This window comes from Emys orbicularis, chromosome 1 (genome assembly GCF_028017835.1).
Source record: "Emys orbicularis isolate rEmyOrb1 chromosome 1, rEmyOrb1.hap1, whole genome shotgun sequence".
Classification (NCBI taxonomy): Eukaryota; Metazoa; Chordata; order Testudines; family Emydidae; genus Emys; species Emys orbicularis.
Window position 1 is genome coordinate 373,668,387 of NC_088683.1, and position 24,428 is coordinate 373,692,814.

General features: G+C 52.8%; 1 protein-coding gene across 1 annotated transcript in view; it reads right to left on the reverse strand.

The window, feature by feature from the left end:
- The window catches only part of DCHS1 (dachsous cadherin-related 1), a 126,345-nt gene that overhangs the window by 88,589 nt on the left and 13,328 nt on the right, over window positions 1-24,428 (reverse strand). Inside the window, exon 2 of the mRNA XM_065423630.1 lies at window positions 39-227. Coding sequence (XP_065279702.1) covers window positions 39-227 — 189 coding nt within the window. The remainder of the gene's footprint in view (window positions 1-38; window positions 228-24,428) is intronic.

Below are 24,428 nucleotides of genomic sequence, written 5' to 3' on the forward strand. Positions count from 1 at the left end.
CCCCCCCCCGGGCCCAGCCTCCTTTCATCAGCGCTCACCCCATCGACAGCAGTGACAGTGAAGTCATAGGTGGTGGCCCCCTCGTCGCGGTCCAGGCCCTGCACTGTGCACAGCTGCCCAGTGTGCTCATCGATGCTGAACTGCGTGGGAACAACGCTGCCAATGCCTGAGCCGATGGAGTAGGAGAGGGAGCTGAAGGGGCCACTGTCTGCATCCGTGGCCGTGATCTGGTGGAAAGGCACTATGTCAGTGGGAGCAGCAGTGGGGCTGGAGCCCAGCAGCCAGGCCCAGCTCTCCCGGCCATCCCAAGGGCAGCTCAAGACCTTCCGCACGTAGTAGGCAGGATGGCCAGGAGTTAGTGGGCTAAGCTAGGACTCAGGAAGCCTGGGTCCAATTCCATGCACCACCAAAGCCTGTCTGTGTGACCACAGGCGAATGACAGCTTCTCTGGGCTGCCGTTCCCATCTATACAATGGGGATGCTGCAAGGGTCTCGGGAGGGTAAACACTTCACAGATACTGAGGCGCTCAGATACTCCACCTAGGATAGGTAAATCGATACCCGCCCAATGAGTGATCAGTGCAGCGTTCTCCAAGGGATGGTGGGAGCACGTCTCTCCTTGCAAACTGGAGGCAGGGGGCTCAAACAGAGGCACTCTCCCCTTGCAGTCAATGCTCGCCCCAGCACTTGGGGGTGCTGCAGGAAGTGGGGTGGGGATTCACTAACGGGCATTTCTGCCCGCAGTCGGAGCTGGCCCCGCTGCAGCAATAGGGGCTGCTGTGCTGCTGGAGGTGCCATGGGTCAGGCCGCTACTACTCATGTTCTTAGTTTAGTGGCCTCCCTGTTTCTGGTGCCCATCGTTGTGCTGTCCAGGCCCCCGGTGGTCTCGAGACTTGCCCCAGGAAAGGCCACTGGGCAGAGAGGCTGAGCTCCACAGATTTACCCCAGTGTCCTTGCCCAAGCCCAGCCTGGGGGATGCGAGCCTGTCCCACAGTGCAGCACAGACTGGCACTCACCTGCTGCTCTCCCCCCAGTGCAGAGAAGCTGCAGGGAAAGCAGCTAGCCAGGACTTGCTCCTCACCTCCCACTGCCCTCTCCCACTGGTCATCCCCTTGCAGCACTGTTGGGGGGGCTGGTGCTGCAGGTGGGGCCCAGAGGTCCTCCTCTTGGTCTCTTTGCAAGTGACCCAACTTCAAGGGGGGCAGGAGAGTCATCCTTATTCTGAGCACCCCACTATGCTCTCTGGGACATAGGGGCTGGAAACACCCCTCCTGCACCTCAGGATCCCATCCTGCTGTTAGGGCCCCAAGTGTCAGCACTCCCAGACCTCCGGCCAGGGCTGCAGTGAGGAGCGGGCTGTCACAGGCTTAAGGGACAGGCTGAGCTGCCGGCCAGTACGCCCTGCTCACCTGCTCCCAGCTGGGCTACAGCACAACTTTCAGAAAGACTCCTTGGTTCTGAGCTTCTCAGTGGCAGTGACAGGAGAGGAGCCCCAGCCCAGCCAACTGCTGGGCCCTGAAAGAAGGGCGGGGCGGGGGAAGCCAGCATTGCCAGAGCATCAGGGGCACCGGGGGGTTCAGAACCTGCTCCTTGAACCCAGGGCTCCTGGCCCAATATCCTGGGCTCTCGTTTGTGTGGGGAGGCTGCCCCAAGATCCCTCCAGTTCCCTGCAGCTCCAGGTCAGCTACTAATGGCTCCTTTCCCAAGAACATCCCCTCCGGGGGACACTGCCCAGGGCTCATCTCCCACTGAGAGCTCAGAGGGGAGAACAGACCCCGGAAAAGGAGGCAAAAGGGAGGCAGCTGGGACAGGCCCGGGTGAAGTGAAGTTCACGCTCCATAGCTGCAGCTCCTCCCCACACTGGGGCTGGGGCCTCAGCTCCCCTGAGCAAGCAGCACAGGAACATAGACGAGCGCCAGGGAAAGGGCCCAGCTGGGGGCTGCAAACAGCTCTTAGGAGCCTCCTAACCTGGGTCACACGTCAGCCCCTCAGGCAGCCCAGGCCCTAGAAGCAATTTCACCACTGGCCTCTCCTGCTGGGAGGCTAAGACTAGAGTAACAGGGAGCCCCTGTCCAACACTCTTGCCCCATGCCCTACATGGCCGCATGCTGCCCCCTCCCAACAGCCATGGCTCCCACCCCACTCCCTACAGTGCCCCGTGCTGCACCCTCCCTCCAAAACCTGAGTTCCTGTCCTACTCCCCACAGTGCCCCCACCACCTCTCCTGCCATGCTCCCCAGAACACCTCTTGGTGAGAGAGAAGGGGACTGGAGTATCCAGGAGTTCCCCCAATGGCCAGCACTCCTGCCTGGCTCCCTACAGGTCCCCCTACTGAGAGAGGCTTGCACTGGAGTAGTCAGGCACTTCCCCACAGCGGGAGCTTTGTTCCTTGGAGCCCTATGTGCATTTCATAGGGAACTCATTCCCTCCCATCTCACTTCCCTTGCCCCTCCAGCTGCTGGAAGTAGCCCCATGTAACAGGATCCCCTTCTCCTGCCACCAACTACAGAATCCATGAAGCTGCAGGCATCATGAGCTCTGGCGCAGCCTTGGGAACCGGCCCCAGCTGCACACACCTCACCTGATGGGCTTGTCTCCCTCCCTCCATCTTCTTCCCCCTTTCCACTCCTTTTTTTCTGTTTCTCCACTCTTTTGTCTTGTCCATGCTCAGAGAGGGATTGGACATAAAGCAAGGAGCTCCTGGAGCAAAGCGGCTCCCAGCAGCAGGCGTGCACAGAGTATGGGAGGTTGGGTGAGGGGCACAGGAGACGAGTGGGCAAAGCAGAGCACAGCAGGCTGTGAGAAGGGGTGGCATGGCCAGTTGGATTTGGGGAGATCACACAGCAGGCTGATGTGTAGGGCAGAGGGTGTGGGGTCCAGCTGCTTTAGTGGGGACAAAAGTGAGGCACAGTATGAGCCAGTCTGAGCGCCTGCATCACCCAGCTGGAGAATCCCACCCAGTGACTCCTGCATCCAGCCCAGAATGCCTGGCTGAGCCAGAACAAGTCTTTTAGCAAAACTATCCACTAGCCATTTACTGGTTTTAAGTGACGGAGAATCCACCATGCTGTCTAAGGTTAATTACCCTCACTGATGAAAACCTTTAGCTGATTTCCAGTCTGAATTTGTCTTGTTCTGCCTTTGTATGGGAGATTAAAGAGCTGCCTGGTCTCAGAAATATCTTCCCCATGCATGTATTTGTACTGTGATCAAGTCACCTCTAAATAGACTGAGCTTCTTTAGTCTTTCACTATAAGGCAGGGTTTCCAGACTTCAGCTGCTCATTCTTGTACCTCTTTTCTGAAGCCCAAAACAGGACACAGTATTCAGTAACTGTCTCACTCATGACACCTGCACAGGTCATACCTCCTACCTACCCCTACTCAATATTCACCTGCTTGTTAGAGTGGGGGAGTAGCACCATAATAGCAAATGTTGAGAGCTGCTTACTGTTAACAGCCAATTTTTCTAAGTGCTGTAAAATCCACATGCTGACTCAGACTGCTTGAAAAGTGCCCTGCCTCAGTGGGGCTCCAGGGTGGGTCACTGAGCCGAATTTGGGGCTGTTTACCAAGGGGTTCCTGACATTGAGCAGCCCTTATAAAATTATGTGATATCAACGTTAGGGTTTTAATTGTTAATATTCAAAATGCTTTGAAACCCACATGCACAGGGAGGTTGTCTTGACAACTGGTACGCTGCAGCATGAAGGCAGACTTTGTGGTGCAAACTGGTCATTTCATCAACAGTTTCAGATATACAGCCCCTCCTCCAAAATGAGCTGCTTACAATTTTCAAAATATATATGTAAATTGCTTTAAAACTGTGGTGCCATATCAGGGGCTGGAGTAGAGCTTGTGGTGCAAATTTGGAGTCATTTGAGCACATGCATAGGGAGCTTGTTGGTATTCCACAACAGAAACTGGGATAGACTGTGAGGGGATGAGGAAGAGAATGGGTCAGTTCACACATCTCAGAGCTCCAGCGTCATTTCCATGGGATGGTCTCAGGTTTGTGCAGAATCCCTTCCCCCTGTTAGCGCCCAAAGGGGAGTAGAGTGTCTGCAGTGTGCCTCCCCTCCCCCTTGGGTCTCCAGCTGATAAATGTACCCCTCACAGCCCCTTGGTTACTACTTTCCCTCTGCACAGCCACTCCAGCCCTACTGGGGCCAGGGATGACCAGGTGGAGAGCAGAGCTGCTAGCCAAGAGGTGGTGCAATATGCCCACAAAGTCCCCTCATTCCTACACCTCACAGGTGCCCCTCAAACATATCCCCTTCCCCACTACCACCGCCTCGTGCCCTTCCAGCACAATACAGCCTGGCATACATCCAGTGGATTAACTGCTATCCAAATGAGCAATCATAGCACACAGGACTGGATCACTGTGTCCAGAGTCCTGCTGTCACAGGTAACTTCATCATATAATCCTGTTCATAAATTTATCAAACTGTATTTTAAAATTAGCTGGGTTGTTTGCCCCTGCTACCTGTATTGGGAAGTTGTTCCAGCACCGTCATCCTCTGATGGTTAGAAACCGTCTTCTAATTTCCAGCCTAAAGGTATTCATGCCAGTTTATACCCATTCTCATAGAGTGTGTGGGTTTCTAGTGGGGTCCCGAAGGTTCTTGGCCCGATGCTATTTAACATTTTTCTCAGAAAAATGGAAGAAAGCGTAGTCATTATTGTTACATTTGCAGCAGATGATACAAAGATTGGGGGAGTGGTAAATAATGAAGAGGACTGGTCACTGATAAAGAGCAATCTGGATCACTTGGTAACCTGAGGGCAGGCAAACAATACGTTTTTTAATACAGACAAATATAAGGTCATACATCTAGCAACAAGGAATGCAGGCCATACTTACAGGATGGGGGATGTTATGCTGGGTAGCACTAACTCTGAAAAACATTTGGGGGTGCTGGTGGATAATCAGTGACCACGAGTTCCCATTGCAATGCTATGGCTGACAGGGCTAAGATGAGCTTTGGCTGTATAAACAAGGGAATATCACATTACCTACATGGGGAACAAAAGATTCTCGCACCTGGGAAAGTGTTCTCTAGTATACTATTGAACCAAATCAAACTGGTTATAGGTGAAAAACTGTAATATGCTAGCAGGATTTAGACTGAAAAGATTGTGTGTAAATCACATCTTTACCTGGAGATGATTGACTAAGAAACGGCACACCTACCAAAGAAGATTAGTCTTGAACTTCAGAGATTTCACAAAAGCTTTCCACGGCATTCATAGAGTCACTATGGAAGTTCTTGCAACAATATGGGCTTCCTAGAAAGATAGCGCCACTGGTCAAGATGTTATAGAAAGTTTCAAAATGCTGTGTAAGGACAATAAGAGGAGATATGGATGAGTTTGATATCACTGGAGTGGAGCCAGGTTGCATCTTATCACTTCTTCTTTTCTGCACTGTGGTAGATCACATGATGTGAAGAACAACATCAAAGGAAGATACAAGAGTTATGTGGAGTAGAGGAAATATCTGACTTTGCAGATGACATTGTTCTGTTGGATGCAGATGGCGATGCCATGAAAAAGACTCTACTATCAATGTCAAATGTGAGGATGCCAAAGTAGGATTCAAAATCAGCCAAAAGAAAATGAAAGTCATGATCATTGAAAGACTTGGTGAAGACTACAAACTCATTAACCATGCCATATTGTAGGTGGGGGAGATTTTTGGGAGCTCAGAGCCCAGTAACATGCCTGGAACACTGCCCACAGCTGGAATACCAATTGTTATGCTGGGACAAAGTGGGAATGTTCTTAATGTTTTGTCTGAATACTGCATGTGTGCCTCGGTTTCCCCTATGTGTTATTCAAGTATCTAAGTGGTGGGTGTGACGAACTGGGACTGTTCTTACTGTGGTCTGTGAATGCTGACAGGGGTGTGTGGCTAGGATAGTCTGCATTGGGGGATGGGAGACTGACCGAAGGAGAATACCTGAGCATGTAACATGAGAACCCAGGAGGGGGCTGGGGCGAGGTGACACCTTTGCCCGGGAAACTGAACAAAGGCTGTGGGAGGGGTCGCTGAAGGCAGAGTCTGAGGAGCTGGCTAGTGACCAGGGCTGGGAGGCAGACGGGGCTCTGACCTCCCAGGGGGGCTAGGGTGCCCGGGGACCCCAAGATGGACCTAACTGAGGGGGTCCTGTTGTCTGTGCCTGCAAGACCTGTCTTGGACTGTATTCCGGTCGTCTAAATAAACCTTCTGCTTTACTGGCTGGCTGAGAGTCATGGTGAATCGCAGGGAGCCGGGAGTGCAGGGCCCTGAGTCCCCCCACACTCCGTGACAGTGGGACAAGGGTGTGTGATATGGCTGACACTCTGTAGCCTGGCAACTGATGGCCAGGGCCCATTCTCTGCAAGAATCAGCTGGAGGTGTTGGAGAACAAAGTGAGAGATGGAGGTTAGGTGATCTGTTTGCTCAGAAAAGAGACAAAGGAAGGAGAGGAGCAGCTGTGTGTGACTGAAGCTGGGCTGCTGGAAGCTGGTCAGTCTCCTGGTTGGAACTTGGGGGGAGAGCCCAGGGCTCTGGATCCCCCCAAAGATGGACTTTGTTGTAACTTCCTGATTTTTGTGCTAACAAGATCTGTTCTATGCTGTGTTCTAGACAACTACCATTCTGTTTTACCTCGCTGGCTGAGTGTCCCTGCTGACTATGAAGCTGGGGGTACATGACCCTTTTGGGGGGGTGTAAGGCTTCACCAGATGTCCTATTCAGGTTGACTCACTGTGGGGAGCTCACGGCGTGGAACAGTGGTGCTGAACGGTCCAAGGTCAGACCCAAGGAGGCACTGAAGCCAAGGAGCTTTGCCTAGTGAGAGTGTGCCCTGGGAGGGAAGTCACACTACAGAGGGTCCTGTCTGACTTAACATAACATAAGAATGGCCGTACTGGGTCAGACCAAAGGTCCATCCAGCCCAGTATCCTGTCTACTGACAGTGGCCAATGACAGGTGTCCCAGAGGGAGTGAACCTAACAGGTAAAATCAAGTGATCTCTCTCCTGCCGTCCATCACCACAAGTTGACTGTGCGCTGTGTGAAAAAGAACGTCCTTTTATTTGTTTTAAACCTGCTGACCATTAATTTCATTTGGTGGCCCCTAGTTCTTATATTATGGGAACAAGTAAATAACTTTTCCTTATTCACTTTCTCCACATCACTCATGATTTTATATGCCTCTATCATATCCCCCCTTAGTCTCCTCTTTTCCAAGCTGAAAAGTCCTAGCCTCTTTAATCTCTCCTCATATGGGACCCGTTCCAAACTCCTAATCATTTTAGTTGCCCTTCTCTGAACCTTTTCTAATACCAGTATAGCTTTTTTGAGATGAGGAGACCACATCTGTATACAGTATTCATGATGTGGGAGTACCATGGATTTAATAAATTTAATAAATTTATTATTTATATATTAAATAAATATATATATAAATATATATATATAAATATATATATATAAATTTGTTAGTCTCTAAGGTGCCACAAGTACTCCTGTTCTTTTTGCGGATACAGACTAACACGGCTGCTACTCTGAAACCATGGATTTATATAAGGGCAATAAGATATTCTCTGTCTTATTCTCTATCCCCTTTTTAATGATTCCTAACATCCTGCTTGCTTTTTTGACTGCGGCTGCACACTGCGTGGACATCTTCAGAGAACTATCCACGATGACTCCAAGATCTTTTTCCTGATTAGTTATAGCTAAATTAGCCCCCATCATATTGTATGTATAGTTGGGGTTATTTTTCCCAACGTGCATTACTTTACATTTATCCACATTAAATTTCATTTGCCATTTTGTTGCCCAATCACTTAGTTTTGTGAGATCTTTTTTGAAGTTCTTCACAGTCTGCTTTGGTCTTAACTATCTTGAGCAGTTTAGTATCATCTGCAAACTTTGCCAGCTCACTGTTTACCCCTTTCTCCAGATCATTTATGAATAAGTTGAATAGGATTGGTCCTAGGACTGACCCCTGGGGAACACCACAAGTTACCCCTCTCCATTCTGAAAATTTACCATTTATTCCTACCCTTTGTACCCTGTCTTTTAACCAGTTCTCAATCCATGAAAGGATCTTCCCTCTTATCCCATGACAACTTAATTTACGTGACAACCTTTGGTGAGGGACCTTGTCAAAGGCTTTCTGGAAATCTAAGTACACTATGTCCACTAGATCCCCCTTGTCCACATGTTTGTTGACCCCTTCAAAGAACTCTAATAGATTGGTAAGACACGATTTCCCTTTACAGATACCATGTTGACTTTTGCCCAACAAGTTATGTTCTTCTATGTGTCTGACAATTTTATTCTTTACTATTGTTTCAACTAATTTGCCCGGTACTGACTTTAGACTTACCGGTCTGAAATTGCCGGGAGCACCTCTAGAGCCCTTTTTAAATATTGGCATTACATTAGCTATCTTCCAGTCATTGGGTACAGAAGCTAATTTAAAGGACAGGTTACAAACCATAGTTAATAGTTCTGCAATTTCACATTTGAGTTCTTTCAGAACTCTTGGGTGAATGCCATCTGGTCCCAGTGACTTGTTACTGTTAAGTTTATCAGTTAATTCAAAAACCTCCTCTAGCGACACCTCAATTGGTGACAATTCCTCAGATTTATCACCTACAAAAGCCAGCTCAGGTTTGGGAATCTCCCTAACATCCTCAGCCGTGAAGACTGAAGCAAAGAATTCATTTAGTTTCTCTGCAATTACTTTATCGTCTTTAAGTGCTCCTTTTGTATCTCGATCGTCCAGGGGCCCCACTGGTTGTTTAGCAGGCTTCCTGCTTCTGATGTACTTAAAAACATTTTGTTATTACCTTTTGAGTTTTTGGCTAGCTGTTCTTCAAATTCCTTTTTGGCTTTTCTTATTACATTTTTACACTTAATTTGGCAGTGTTTATGCTCCTTTCTATTTACCTCACTAGGATCTGACTTCCACTTTTTAAAAGATGCCTTTTTATCTCTCACTGCTTCTTTCAGAGCGGTTCCAGAGCACCCAGCCTGTGCACTCCGTGACATGCTCATCACTGAAAGGAGCTAGAAAGGCCATTTCTGAAGCCTTAGCACAACTAACAGACCAGGAGGGGAGGGGAAGTGAGTGACCACAAGGAGTAAACATGACCCTGTGCCCTCCTGACTTGAGCTTTTGCTGAAGCATGAGGTTTTGCAAGATGGGAAGTCTGGCAATAGTTAAATATTGCTATGTGAAATACAGCTGGTTAACTGATAGAAAATTCCCTGCCTGACAGGCTGGAAAACTACAGGTTGGGAAACTCCACACTTAACTTAGCTTCTGCTCATAACTGTTTTTGTTTTGTTTTTTGTTTTAATAGAATATCAGGGTTGGAAGGGACCTCAGAAGGTCATCTAGTCCAACCCCCTGCTCAAAGCAGGACCAATCCCCAGACAGATTTTTGCCCCAGATCCCTAAATTGCCCCCTCAAGGATTGAACTCACAACCCTGGGTTTAGCAGGCCAATGCTCAAAGATGTGTTGTTCATGTCCAATCAGGTGTGTGCGCGCGCGTGCATGAAGTCTGGAAGATTTTTCCCTTAGCAGCATCCGTTGGGTCGGCCTGGGCGCTCCCTGGAGTCGCACCCTCATGGTGCCTAATATAGAGCCCTGCCGACCTGCCACCCCTTTAGTTCCTTCTTGCCGGCTACTCCGACAGAGGTGTAGGAGTGTGGGTATTGGAATGGACATGAACAACACATCTCAAAGAACAACAGTTATGAGAAGGTCAGTAACGTTTTTTTCTTTTTTGAGTGCTTGTTCATGTCGATTCCAATCAGGTGACTCTGAGGCAAATTTAGGAGGTGGGGTCAGAGCTGTTCACTGACTGGTGTACTGCTCTACCAAAGGCCACATCATCTCTGGCCTGCCTAGTAACTTCATAGTGTGCAGCAAAAGTGTGTATTGATGACCATGTTGCTGCCCTGCAAATTTCCTGGGTGGGGACTTAAGCCAGGAAAGCTGTTGATGAAGCTTGCGCCCATGTAGAGTGCGGCGTTATCGGGGGCGCTGGGATCCCTGCTAGATTATAGCACTCGGTAATGCAGGCCACAATCCATGATGAAATGCGCTGTGTCGAAACAGGCTGGCCCTTCATCCTGTCTGCTACTGTGACAAAGACCTGTACACAGGAGCCGTTGGGGTCGGGGGGCCAGGTGCCGACATTGGAACCTGGGCTGTAGGTGCCTGCATCGAGGTCGATGTCAACAATGGTGCAGGTGTGGGAGATGGGTGTGTCGCCGTTGTGAAGGCCGTGCCGAAGTCGGAGCCAGGCACAGTGCTGGAGTCGACGACGGTGCCGTAGGGAAAGGCGTCGGGACCGTAGGCGCCGGGGGCGGATGCACAGCGGAAGGTGGAATGAAAGTGGCGGAAGCAACTGAAGACGTCGCTGGGCGTGGGCCCTGGGTTCCTCCCTGGCCGTGGTGATAAGCCCAGGGAGTCCAGAAGGGCCACTGAGGCGGATTCTGCCACTGCGGAGGCCACGCCTGATGCTCCCTTCCGTTTCTGCCCGACCTCGCTCTACGGTTTCTGCTCCTACTTGAGCGATAGGAGTTGGGCTCCGACTCCAAGGTCTCAGACACTGAAGACCAAGGAGGAGCCAATCCTCGGTGCCTCGAACGTCGAGAGCTCGGGGAGCAGGAAGGCTCTGTCGGAGCGGGTAGGTGCCGATGGACAAGGCGAAGGGGAGTGCCTCGACATCATAGCCGGCTTTCCCTTGGAATGCACCGGAGGACGGGGCTCCGGTGCTGAGGGTTCCTACTTGGCAGGCAAGAACAGTGCCGTCAGGTGGAGGAGATCTCTGGCGGCCTGGTAAGCTTCCGGCATGGACAGGAGCTGAAGCTGCTGCATAGGCGCCGGAGATCGAGGTGGGGCCGGACTCGACTGCCTCACCTGGACAGAAGTCGACACGGCCCCGAAAGGAGAGGCCGAGGAGTGGCCCGCCTGGGGTCACACTTCTTGAGGCTTAGCCGGAGGAGAACGGTCGTCTGGCTTTTTCTTCTTTTGGAGGCACCGGCGAGTGGGAGCGGTGCCTACTATCAGATGGGCCCCGTGAGGAGCCGTGTCGATGCTGAGCGTCCCTGGAGGAGCCTTCCTCGGCGCCAACAGCGCCGGGGCGCTCCACGTCGAGGACACCACCGTAGGGGTCGGGTCTCTCAAGCCCAGGTCGGAATGGGGGCGCAAGGCTTCCTCCATGAGGATCATCTTCAGCTGCTGTTCCCGTTCTTTACGTGTTCTCGGGCGGAACTCGCGGCAGATCTTGCAATGATCTTTTTGATGGGTTTCCCCCAGGCACCTAAGACACAACGAGTGTGGCTCACTCTTAGGCATGCGCTAGCTTCCTCCTCTCCTATAGCTAAGGGGTAAACTGGGAAATTGTTTTAAGGCAATAGGTAACTCTTATTAGAAAAAGAATTTTATCTAATATGAAAATGTAAAGCCTGAGGTTGTATCTTTATGTTATTTTCTGTGTAACTTATATATCTTTGCTTTCCCTTTACTATTTCTTCTTTCAATCTGTGTTTTTTCTATTAAATGAACTTTTGTTTATTTTTATCCCAAGCAGGTTTCTGTTGTGCCTTCAGCCCAAATGTCTAGTAATTAAGAACTCAGGGAGGATGTATTAGGTGAGACCCGGGACTGGAAGGGTTGTTTGTGTCACCCTGCAAAGAGTAACTAGGCTCGTGAGAGCCAGGGTGAGACCTTGTGTTTGTGGGCAGGTTGCGGGTGTCAAGGAATTGAAACATAGCGGCACAGCACAAAGGCCCTAAGTTACAGGCCAGGCAGTGACAGAACCCCTTATTGGTCTGCAAGGACCCCAAAATGTCACAAAAACCATTGAAAAAGATGTCGTCGTCTTGGAAACCGACTATAATAGAGAAAGAAATGTGGCATTAACCAGACAGAGGTGGAAACACTGGGTTGCTTCATGTGTCACAAGGCACAAAAGCATCTAATCTAATCTAGCAGTCAAAGGCCTAACACGATCCAATGGCTGGAAGTTGAAGTTAGACAAATGCAGATCGGAAATAAGGCACAAACTTTTAACAGTGAGGGTAATTAACCAGGGGAGTGGCGGGGTGCAGAGTAAAATCACTGCACAGGTGCTGCTGGAATTTGGAGGGCAGGACCTGGGGGCTGCTGGGGTCTCCACCCGCTAGTGGCCCCATCTCTGCCCCTTAAGGCAGGACAATGAGAGCCTCCTGCAGATGCAGCCCCCCCCCCACACATGCTGGGGCCTCTAACTAAGGGTGCAGGGGGGAGGCCACCCTGGTGCAGCAGAGCCTAAATGGAGGGATGGGAGGATGAGGGCAGGGGGGCAGCTCCAGTAGGATCAAGAGTGAGGGAAGGAGACAGACTGGAGCAGGGGGAGGGGAGAAGCATGGGGGCCAGGGCAGGACTGTCGGGACAAACACATCTAGCCTCCTCCACTCTCCTGCCAAAGATCCCTTGCACAGGGCTCACACTAGCTGTGTGCTCACACGTGGCTCAGGGCTTGACAGTAGCTGCTAAGGGCTGGGAGGTGGTACAGCAGCATCTCTAGGGAAAAGGCTCCTCTGCACTCTCCAAGCCCCTGCCTAATTCTTCCTTGGGCACTTCCCCCAAACCTGCTCCAGGCACAGCTCTCCCTGAAAAGTTGGCGCAAAGCAGGATCCTTCCTGGTGGCCATGGGGCCAGGCTGGGGGAATGCGAAGCATTTGGGAGGGGCTCCAGCAGCAGAGCCCCCTAATCCCCATTAATCCTGCACAGGGAGAGGGACCCGGGATTAGCTGGGCGAGCCTCAGATTCCCGCATTCCAGCAGGCAGGGCCCTGGATCAGGGTGACAGCTCACGTGGCACAGCCCCCTCCCCCACTCCCGCCCCTACCATCTAGCAGGTGCCCTGACATAGCTGAGTCCCAGCAGGCCAAGGTACCAAGCCCCTTGGAATTCCCTCTGGTGTAATATGTACAGAGTATTCCCCTGTCCCCAGTGCACCCTCAATGGCGCACCCCCAGAACCCCTCTGGGTCTGCTCCCTCTATCCTCCCCTGCACCGCTCTGGGTCAGCTCCCTCTACCCTCCCCTGCACCGCTCTGGGTCTGCTCCCCTCTCTTCCCCGGTACCATGCTGAGTCTGCTCCCCCCAAACACCCCGGCATCCCACTGGGTCTGCTCCCCTCTCCCCCCTAGCTGGCTCTGTCCCACCTTCCCCACCTCCAGCACAGCACTGGGTCTGCTTACCCCTCCCCCTAACACTGCCCTGGGTCTACTCTCCCCTTCCCTCCTCTGGCACTGCGCTGGTATTGCGCCCTCTCCCCCGCCCCCCAATCTGGGAAAGGGCGACAGCAGAGATGAGAATGATCAGAGGTTGGAGAGATTCCTGCCCAGGGAGCGAGTGACCAGGCCAGGCCAGTTAGTGCCAGAGGGGATGGGATGGAGGGAGAGAAAATACTGGCTAGAATAGTGTCTGACTGGGGCACGTCCTATGTCATCCCAGCCGCCACCCAGGAATGGAGGGGTGGGGGGGTCACTGACACTGACAGGGAGCAAATTTATGCTCGGGCAAAGGAAATGTTTCTAACCCCAGTGCATAACTGGCCTGTGGAACTTACTGCCACCAGGTTCCCTGGGCCAGGAGCTGAGCAGGAGCCAGGAAGATCCTGGCATCTCAGTGGCTAACACATCTTGGCATTACATTATGGAGCTAGCAACAGAGAGTCCTGGGGCACCTTATAGACTAACAGATGTATTGGGGCATAAGCTTTCGTGGGTGAATGCCCACTTCGTCAGACGCATTATGGAGCTACAGTATCAGTTACAGCTGATGGCAGTGCCTGCCTATCAGGTTCTGGGCACTCGCTAACCACTGACCCCGTTCCCTACCACTACATCTCAGAGTTTGTCCCTAAGTCCTTCTGCCATTTCCACAGGGTGAATTTGGCCCTGATTGCCCATGGGGGGGGAGGTGTCTTGCAATTTCAGAATGCTGCCAACTCCTATTTTATCACAAACCCTGTGAGTTTGGGGTTATTTTGAGCTTCTTTTGATCTCAGAATCATTGGGAGGTAGGGGCAGGGCAGGGCCACTAATCTCTTTATGTCCTCCTACAGGAGTGGAATGAGGCACAGGCCACATATATGGCTTTGACAGACCCTGCTAGTCAAAAACACTCCAGCCCCATGCACATGTGCACCCACATTGGGAACCACACTAAGTACAACACCTCGAAAAACCACAGCTACTGCAGGGTAAAGAACTGTTCCTTCCAACCAGGAGACTGAGAGAACAGCTCTTAAAATAAAAGTTCAGATTCTGTAACATCTGGATTCGCCACATAGGCCACAAATGTGCATCATTTGGGTCAGGCAGAACCCACCTGGCAGCCCTGGCCCCTGTCCTGAATGACAGCTGCCACTACATCACGGGATCTCTAAAACCAACAACTGTGAACAGCTTTGATGTGCCTGCCAGAATTGCTCCACTGGATATTAGGAGAGTGGTCACAAGCAAAATAGAATGATTACAACAGGTTGGCGATACCAGACATCCACTATATGGCCACTCAGCAGCAGTTAGCTGCCTGAAATCACAGAGAAGCATCCTAACTGGAACAGAACTGCTTACAGAATCATCAGTGGCTACATGACTGGAAATGTGGCACACACAGTCTGAAAACAAGGATGTCAAATGGCACACTGACATTGCCGAATGCCTTCCCACAGGCACAGAGAACGACTGGTCAACCTGGAGATGTTTAAAATCACCTCTGAACAAGAGCTGGCAGGCCAAAAGTCCATATGCGGAAGTGGGGCTATTCCAAAGACCTAGACACATGTGACCGTGGTGAAACACAAACCATGGAACATCTGTTGGTCTGCCAGCTCCTGGAGGAACCATGCACCACAGAAGATCTCACCAGAGCTCCAGACCAGACATAGCATGTGCCTGACACTGGAAAAAAACCTGATTGAGGTGGAAGGACATGAGAAGAAGCCACACTAGTCTGTCTCCAGTCTCTGATGGAGACACACCCCTGCTTTCTGGCTTTTTTAGCCTTTGGGGAAGCCACAGCCACCCACCCACCCACATGGCAAATGAAATTAAATGTTGGGAATTGCAAAGCAATTCACATTGGAGGAACAGTATCAAACCCCTCATATACATACAGGGGCCTAAATTAACTATGAGCTCAGGGAAGGGAGCTGGGTACCACTGTAGGCAGTGCAATGGAGATCTCTGCTCAATGCACAGCTGCAGGCAAAACAGAAAACAAGGTGTCTGAATGCATAAAGGACGGGATGAGAATAATACAGAGATTATTCTAATGCCCCCGGTATCAGTCAATGGTGCAGCCCCATCTGGACACTGTGCAGGACTAGTTCCCCATCTCACACAGGATAGTGCAGAGCCAGAGGGTGTCCCTGTGTAAAGCTGTGTAAGGCAGTCTGAGCAATAAAGCTTTGGAGCTTACTGCCTCTCTGTGCTGATGTAATGCCATAAGTTGGTATACCAAGCACTCAGACAGTGGGTTCTGTTTGTTTTAGAAGGACAACATTGTGGTCCCAAGTGGGAGTTGGGTCTCTGACTGGAGGGCATGATGGAAGCCCTTGAGGAATTCTGATGCCATAGGGTATGAGCAGACTGCATATGACCGTATCAGGGCGTGACATACAGATATCTCAGCAAGGTGGACTTTAAGGGTATTAAATGACAACTGTACATGTTTCAGGACCATCATATAGTCCAAAATCTTCCATATCAGGGACTCTGCTGGGTCATTGTCATTTCGAGCTGTCCATATGCTCAATTAAGGAAGAAGGCCGTACTGGTTAAAAAACCAATCTGGTTTAGAGGGGAAGTGAAGGCTGCTATAAAATATTACACACACACACACACACACACACACACACACACACACACACACACACACACACACACACACACACACACACGTATAACGAATGGAGAAAGGGAAGTTGCCAACAATGAATATAAATCAGAAGCTAGAAATTGCAGAAAATTGATAAGGGTAGCAAAAGGACACAAGGAGAAAGCTATGGCCAGCAGAGTTAAGGACAATAAGGAGGTTTTAAAAAAAATATATTAGGAACAAAAAGAATCCTAGCAATGGAATTGGCTCATTATTAGATGAAAATGGTAGAATTATCAATAATAATGCAGAAAAGGCAGAAGTGTTCAATAAATATTTCTGTTCTCTATTTGGGGAAAAAACAGATGATATAGTCATATCAAATGATAAAACTTATCAGCGAGCGGCTGTATTTCCAGTGAAGTCCCACAAGGATTGGTTCTTGGCCCTACACTAGTTAACATTTTTATCAATGACCTGGAAAAAAATCATAAAATCATCACTGATAAAGTTTGCAGATGACACCAAAATTGGGGGAGATGGAAATAATGAAGAGGTCACTGATAGAAAGCGGTGTATTGCTTGATAATCTGGGTGCAAGAAAACAATATGCATTTTAATAAGGCTAAATGTAAATGTAAATATTTAGGAACAAAGAATGTAGATCATACTTACAGGATGGGGGATTCTATTCCAGGAAGCAGTGTCTCTGAAAAAAAATGAGGGGGGAAGCTGAGATAATCAGCTGAACCTCAGCTCCCAGTGTGATGCTATGGCCAAAAGAGCTAATGCAATCCTGTGGTACATAAACAAGGAATCTTGACTCAGAGGATTGAGGTTATTTTACCTCTATATTTGGCACTGATACTATCCCTGCTGGAAAACTGTGTTCAGTTCTGGTGCTCACAATTCAAGAAGGAGGTTGGAGAGGGTTCAGAGAAGAGCCACAAGAATGATTTAAGGATTAGATCACAGTCTATTAGAATCTACAAGAGAAACAAATATTTAATAATGGGCTCTTCAGTCTAGCAGAGAAAGGTCTAACAAGATCCAATGGTTAGCTGAAACTAGACAAATTCAGACTGGAAATAAGGCATAAATTTTTAATGGTGAAAGAAATTAACCAATGGAACAATTTGCCAAGGGTTGTGGTGGATTCTCCATCTCTCACAATTTTTAAATCAAGATCGGATGTTTTTTTACAAGATCTGCTTTAGGAATTATTTTGGGGAAGTCCTACAGCCTGTGCTATACAGACTAGATGATCACAATGGTCTCTTCTGGCCTTGGAATCTATGAATCTGAGTCACTGACAAAAATGTTAAATAGCGTAGGGCCAAGAACCGATCCCTGTGGGACCCTACTAGAAACACACCGCTCAATGCTGACTCTCCATTTACAATTACATGCTGTGACCTATCAGTTAACCAGCTTTTAATCCATTTAATGTGATGTGACGAAGTGGGACTGTTCTTAATGTTTCCTCTGAATACTGTGTGGGTGCCTCAGTTTCCCCTATGCATGTCTTAAGTCTCTAGGTGGTGGGATAAGGGGGTGTGATTGTTGCAGAGCCCTAGGAGACCAGTGTGATGGTGTCTGCACAGAGAAGGTCCGACACCCTGCCTTCTGGCAACTGATGGCCTGGGCCCCTCCCCTGCAAAGGTGCCAACTGAACGTGTTGGAGAACAAAGAGATCAGGTGACCTCCTGGCCTGGGAAAGAGACAAAGGCCAGAGGAGGGGCTGGAGAGTTTCAGTTTGGAGCTGGCTGGGGAAAGAGAGGGAGGCCCAGACCCAAGGTCTGGCCTCCCTGACCCCAAGATGGACCTGATTTAGGGGTCCGGTTTCTGTACCTACAAGCTCTGTTTTGGACTGTGTTCCTGTCGTCTAATAAACCTTCTGTTTTCCCGGCTGGCTGAGAGTCACGTCTGACTGTGGAGCTGGGGTGCAGGGTCCTCTGGCTTCCCCAGGAGCCCCACCTGTGAGGACTCGCTGTGGGAAGCGCATGGTGGGGCAGGGGAGGCTGAATGCTCCGAGGTCAGACCCAGGGAGGTCAAAGCTGGGGAAGCTTCTTGCCCTGGAGACAGTCTGCTCACAGAGAGGAAGCTCCCCCAGAGTCCTGACTGGCTTTGTATGGAGCAGTTCCAGAGCATTGCCCCATGGGGTGATGGGCTCAGTAGGGGTCATTCTCGCCTCTCAGTAAGTGCAGGTCCTTATGCCCCAGTGCAGTCCTACCATCCCAAAACAAGATGTGAATCCAGGTGTCCTGGTCAAATCCAAACAGAGAGAGTTCAAGTTCCCCTGGTAGTTTCCATTATGTTAATGATTCCTGCCTTCCAGTCCCAACCTGCAGAGCAGTGCGGCTGTACAGTTAAGCATGTCTCTCCCAGAAAGGGTGGCTCTGTGCGGGTATGCAGAGCTGGTGAGGCCTTGGAGCTGAAAGTGGCCTGGTCGGAGCAAACTGCCCCCACTGGGGGACAGGGGAGTGACTCCTTGGCTTATTTCCACCTTTGAAGTGACTGAGCTCCCTGTCCTGGTGGGGGCAGAGTTGAAGTTGCCAGCGCCAAGTCTGTCACTGTGACACCCTTTCACGCAGACAGGCCTCCGCAATGTTAGAGCTGAGCACATGAATAATGGAGCAGCCAAGAGAGGCACTGAACAGACCCTTCTGCAGAGCCCAGCATCCCACACCTGGGACTCAGATTTCAGAGCAAAGTGCTGACACTGATCTGGCAGCATAGGTCTATCTGTGCCTGAGGCACACATCAGGGGACCGCCTGAACCCCATGCTCTGAGGCACTGGGGTCAGCAGTGACTGTGAAGGGACAGTGCCCCCAACTGAGCCCCCGCACTGCAGCACAACCCCCCTAATCCTGTGCTGGGTTGTGGGGCACTGGGTCCAGCACTGACTGCCAGGGAAGAGCACTCCCTAGAGAGCCCCCACCATGCAGCTTGTGTGTCATTTCTGGAAGTTTCCCATCCAAGCTGTTATCCAGCCTGACCCTGCTGAAGCTGGTGTTTGAGAGTCTTTCAGCATGAACTGCTGTGGCTGCCACCGGCACAGAGCTGACTAGCAAACCAAAGGCTGGTGAGGGAGCTGCCTTCTGGGGAGGAAGAGGGTGAGATTCTTGCAGACCCCTAGCTCTGTGTCAGGATGGGGGGAGCAGTCCTGTCCATCTCTGCCCTGGCTGTGCAGCAGGAAGTGCAGCCGGGGGCCAGGCAGGGGGAGATGTGGCTCAGGTTTTACATCCTGTCAGGATTAGAAACAAAGAAAACCTGTACTAAATCCAGGGAAAGCATCCAGTGCAGAACAGAGACAGGGAGGGAGAGGGTGCAGGGCATAGGGTCCCTATCCCCCCAAAAGCGCTGAGCAAGGACAGGAAGGGGGATCCACGAGGATGGGAGGGTGCCCATTTCCACCCCAGGACTGGGAAGGTATGCATACTGTATGTGGGGGTCTCTTTTTCAATGTGTCAGATGCAGTTGGGGAGCCTACTTGTTTCCAGAAACCCATTTGGAGAGCACGAGAGCCCCAAAACATCAGCACCACACCAAGCTCCCCAAACCCCAGTGTTGGTGCCACTCCTACCCCCAAAAACCAAGTGCTAGAATTGGCGCTTCCCTCCCTGCAACCCCTGGTGCAGGGGGTGAATTGGGGCAGGGACTGGACATGTCAGGGAGGGGGCGTGTCACGCTGTGCCCCTCTCAGGCTGGGCTCCGCCTTTCTAGGCTGTCCTCCCTGTCACCAGCACGCTCAGCCTGCAGGCAGGGAGCCCAGCTGGAACCCTGCCCCAGCTGAGTCTCTGCTGTGCACATGTTACACTGTGGCTTGGCAAACATCTGGCTCTGGGCTCCCGCCCCTCCGAGTGACGGCTCTTGGTGGGAGAGGCGGGGAGGCTGGCGCCAGTGTGGTCAGCGATCCCACGCACGGCTCCTTCTGCCTGATTGCATGCCAGGCACTCTGCCCGCCCCAGCCCTGGCACAGCTGCTGACCAGCTAAATGCAGCCTGGGAGTGGCCACTGCTTCTATTTCAGGAGCAGATTGTTTCTAGCTCCCGGCTACTACAGTGGGCTGTAGCGTGCTTGAGCCTTGGGGTCAGGGAGCATCCTGCACATGCGGCTGGGGTGAGGGGTTAGGTCCCAAGGCAGCACAGAGCATGGCCATCTGCACAGCCACTCCACAGACTCACAGCTCCTCACAGCCCCAGGCAGCAGCAGGGCACACACAGGGACTTCCAACTGGCAACCCTGCCAGGTCCTAGGCCCCCAGGCACAGCTAATCCAGAGCCAGCAGGCAGATGGGTCCATGGAGCATTACCCCTTTTCACAGGGAGGGGCAAGGAATGGTGGGCAGCTTGGGACATCTAGGGGCTGGATCCAGGAAGACACAGCTCAGGAGATACAGAGACAGGAGTGCAGTACCCTGGCAGCTGAGCTGAGCCAGTGCCAAGTGAGTTGCAAAGTGCCTGAAGGGCCAAGAAACTGATTGCAGGTACAGTGCTAAGGGGCAGAATGTCTGGCACTGCAAGCTCCATGGGGCACTGGAAAGCTCAGCATTTTCCCAGAAGTGAAGAGGGGATGGACCCGGCCCCAGGAGCTCCAGACAGACAACAGGGAGGGGTGGAAGCAAGTTCTTTATGGATGCCACAGAAAGGGCTTCAGGAGGGACACAAACGTGGAATGAATGTGGAGGCGAGCGGCACCACTCAGGATGGGCACTGAGAAGCTGTGGTCTCTCATGGGCAGGCAGGGGTTGGGGCCTGGTGAGTGTCTGCAAAGTGGGCCTGGCGGGTGTGGAAATCCCATGAATATGGGTAATGTGGGGGAGCCCTGGAGACCACCAAGTGTGGAGCTGACATGCGTGGCTCAGGCTGGCACCACTGGCAGAGCAGCAGGGAGTTGAAGAGGGAGTTGGGAGGGGACAGCAGTGGGGATGCTGTATGGGGCCGGAGCACTGCAGTGTTATGGGGCTGGAGAGGAGGAGCACAGTGATTGGGCTGGAAGTGGTGAGGAATGCATGAGGCCAGGCGATGAGGACTCAAAGGGCTAGTCTACACTTACCCGGTAGTTCGACGGCTGCGGATCGAAGTTCCGAGTTCGATTTATCGCGTCTGGTGTGGACGCGATAAATCGAACCAGGAAGTGATCCCCGTCGACTGCGGTACTCCAGCTCGGCGAGAGGAGTACCGCGAAGTCGACGGGGGAGCCTGCCTGCCGCGTGTGGACCGCGGTAAATTCGAAGTAAGGTATGTCGAATTCAGCTACGTTATTCACGTAGCTGAATTTGCGTACCTTACTTCGACTTGGGGGGTAAGTGTAGACCAGGCCAAAGAGGATGTCTAGGTTATGAGCCTGAATGATGGAGAGGGTGGGAGCGGGTAGGTGTTGCTGAGAATGACTGAGAATTGTTCAGGGGATTGGGGCTGGGCTTTTGCCATGCAGAGGTGAGGATGAGATGCCCAGGAGACATGAGCAGCAGGCCACAAAGCAGGATCTGACACATCAGAACCGAGATGGGAGTCACTGTGGGGGGATGAGTGTTGAGTCCCATGGGACCCCCTGGCAGAAAAGAGGGGGAGGACCCACCAAGGGGGACAGAGAGGTAACAGGGGAGCCAAGTGGGGGTGCTGCAGGAAGCATGAGAGGACCTAGAGCGGAAAAGGCCATGAGAGGTCTTGGCGAGAGCGCTCTGGTGAAATGAAGGGGGAGGGTCCAGCAAGGGGGAAGCAGCCACACACTCCATGGGGTTAGGGGAGTGTACAAAGGGATGGGGAGGGCAGCAGGGGTTGGGGTGGGGGAGGGGAGTATATGAGGAGGAATGTAGGAGAGGGCATATCAGGGGGTAGAGGAGGAAAGTATAGGAGCATGTGAGGGGGCTGAAGACTGGGGTGAGAGACAGCAGGGAGTGTGTGAGGGAGCTGGAGGTTAGGATGTGTGAGGGGAGTGTTGGGGGAGCATGGGAGAGGAGCGGTGGGAGAACATGGGGGCAGGGGGCTGGGCTAGGTTGGGGGAAGGAAGTGTGTGAGGAGGAGGATAGGGCAGGAGGGCAGTGAGGGTTGGGGAGGGGAGTGTCTGAGGGGAAGGGGAGTGTGTCAGGGGGCTGGGGTGGGAGAATTTGGAGGGGGAAGTGTGTGATAGGGCTGGGGGTTGGACATGGGAAGGAACCATATGGAAGTGTGGGAGGGAAATGGGGGTTGGAATGGGGGAATGTATGTGGGGGGCTGTATGAGGGAGACAGGAGGAAAACATGTAAGGGGGTGGGGGAGGGTAATTTATGAGGGGAGGAGAGTGTGAGGGACATGGAGAGGGGAGTGTCTGAGGGGATGGGGAGCTTGTCAAAGGGGTTGGGATGGGGAACATATGAGGGGTGAGGAGTGTGTGAGGAGGAGGGGAATGTATGAACAGGACAGGAGGGGAGGTGTGAGAGAGTTGGGGATGGGGTGGAGGTGGTGTGGGGAGGGAAGAGGAGCGTGTGAGGGGGCTAGGGATGGGGCGGGGAGCATGTGAGAAGGCTGGGGATTGGGGTGGGAGGGGAGGGAGCATAGTGTGGGGAGGGAAGAGGAGCGTGTGAGGGGGCTAGGGATGGGGCGGGGAGCATGTGAGAAGGCTGGGGATTGGGGTGGGAGGGGAGGGAGCATAGTATGGGGAGGGAAGAGGAGCGTGTGAGGGGGCTAGGGATGGGGCGGGGAGCATGTGAGAAGGCTGGGGATTGGGGTGGGAGGGGAGGGAGCATAGTATGGGGAGGGAAGAGGAGCGTGTGAGGGGGCTGGGGATGGGGCGGGGAGCATGTGAGAAGGCTGGGGATTGGGGTGGGAGGGGAGGGAGCATAGTATGGGGAGGGAAGAGGAGCGTGTGAGGGGGCTAGGGATGGGGCGGGGAGCATGTGAGAAGGCTGGGGATTGGGGTGGGAGGGGAGGGAAGAGGAGCGTGTGAGGGGGCTAGGGATGGGGCGGGGAGCATGTGAGAAGGCTGGGGATTGGGGTGGGAGGGGAGGGAGCATAGTATGGGGAGGGAAGAGGAGCATGTGAGAAGGCTGGGGATTGGGGTGGGAGGGGAGGGAGCATAGTATGGGGAGGGAAGAGGAGCATGTGAGGGGGCTAGGGATGGGGCGGGGAGCATGTGAGAAGGCTGGGGATTGGGGTGGGAGGCGAGGGAGCATAGTATGTGGAGGGAAGAGGAGCGTGTGAGGGGGCTAGGGATGGGGCGGGGAGCATGTGAGAAGGCTGGGGATTGGGGTGGGAGGGGAGGGAGCATAGTATGGGGAGGGAAGAGGAGCATGTGAGGGGGCTAGGGATGGGGTGGGGAGCATGTGAGAAGGCTGGGGATTGGGGTGGGAGGGGAGGGAGCATAGTATGGGGAGGGAAGAGGAGCGTGTGAGGGGGCTGGGGATGGGGCGGGGAGCATGTGAGAAGGCTGGGGATTGGGGTGGGAGGGGAGGGAGCATAGTATGGGGAGGGAAGAGGAGTGTGTGAGGGGGCTAGGGATGGGGCGGGGAGCATGTGAGAAGGCTGGGGATTGGGGTGGGAGGGGAGGGAGCATGGTATGGGGAGGGAAGAGGAGCATGTGAGGGGGCTAGGGATGGGGCGGGGAGCATGTGAGAAGGCTGGGGATTGGGGTGGGAGGGGAGGGAGCATAGTATGGGGAGGGAAGAGGAGCGTGTGAGGGGGCTGGGGCTGGGGCGGGGAGCGTGTGAGAAGGCTGGGGATTGGGGTGGGAGGGGAGGGAGCATAGTATGGGGAGGGAAGAGGAGCGTGTGAGGGGGCTAGGGATGGGGCGGGGAGCATGTGAGAAGGCTGGGGATTGGGGTGGGAGGGGAGGGAGCATAGTGTGGGGAGGGAAGAGGAGCGTGTGAGGGGGCTAGGGATGGGGCGGGGAGCATGTGAGAAGGCTGGGGATTGGGGTGGGAGGGGAGGGAGCATAGTATGGGGAGGGAAGAGGAGCGTGTGAGGGGGCTGGGGATGGGGCGGGGAGCATGTGAGAAGGCTGGGGATTGGGGTGGGAGGGGAGGGAGCATAGTATGGGGAGGGAAGAGGAGCGTGTGAGGGGGCTGGGGATGGGGCGGGGAGCATGTGAGAAGGCTGGGGATTGGGGTGGGAGGGGAGGGAGCATAGTATGGGGAGGGAAGAGGAGCGTGTGAGGGGGCTAGGGATGGGGCGGGGAGCATGTGAGAAGGCTGGGGATTGGGGTGGGAGGGGAGGGAGCATAGTATGGGGAGGGAAGAGGAGCGTGTGAGGGGGCTGGGGATTGGGGTTGGAGGGGAGGGAGCATAGTATGGGGAGAGAAGAGGAGCGTGTGAGAGGGCTAGGGATGGGGCGGGGAGCGTGTGAGAAGGCTGGGGATTGGGGTGGGAGGGGAGGGAGCATAGTATGGGGAGGGAAGAGGAGCGTGTGAGGGGGCTAGGGATGGGGCGGGGAGCATGTGAGAAGGCTGGGGATTGGGGTGGGAGGGGAGGGAGCATGGTATGGGGAGGGAAGAGGAGCGTGTGAGGGGGCTAGGGATGGGGCGGGGAGCATGTGAGAAGGCTGGGGATTGGGGT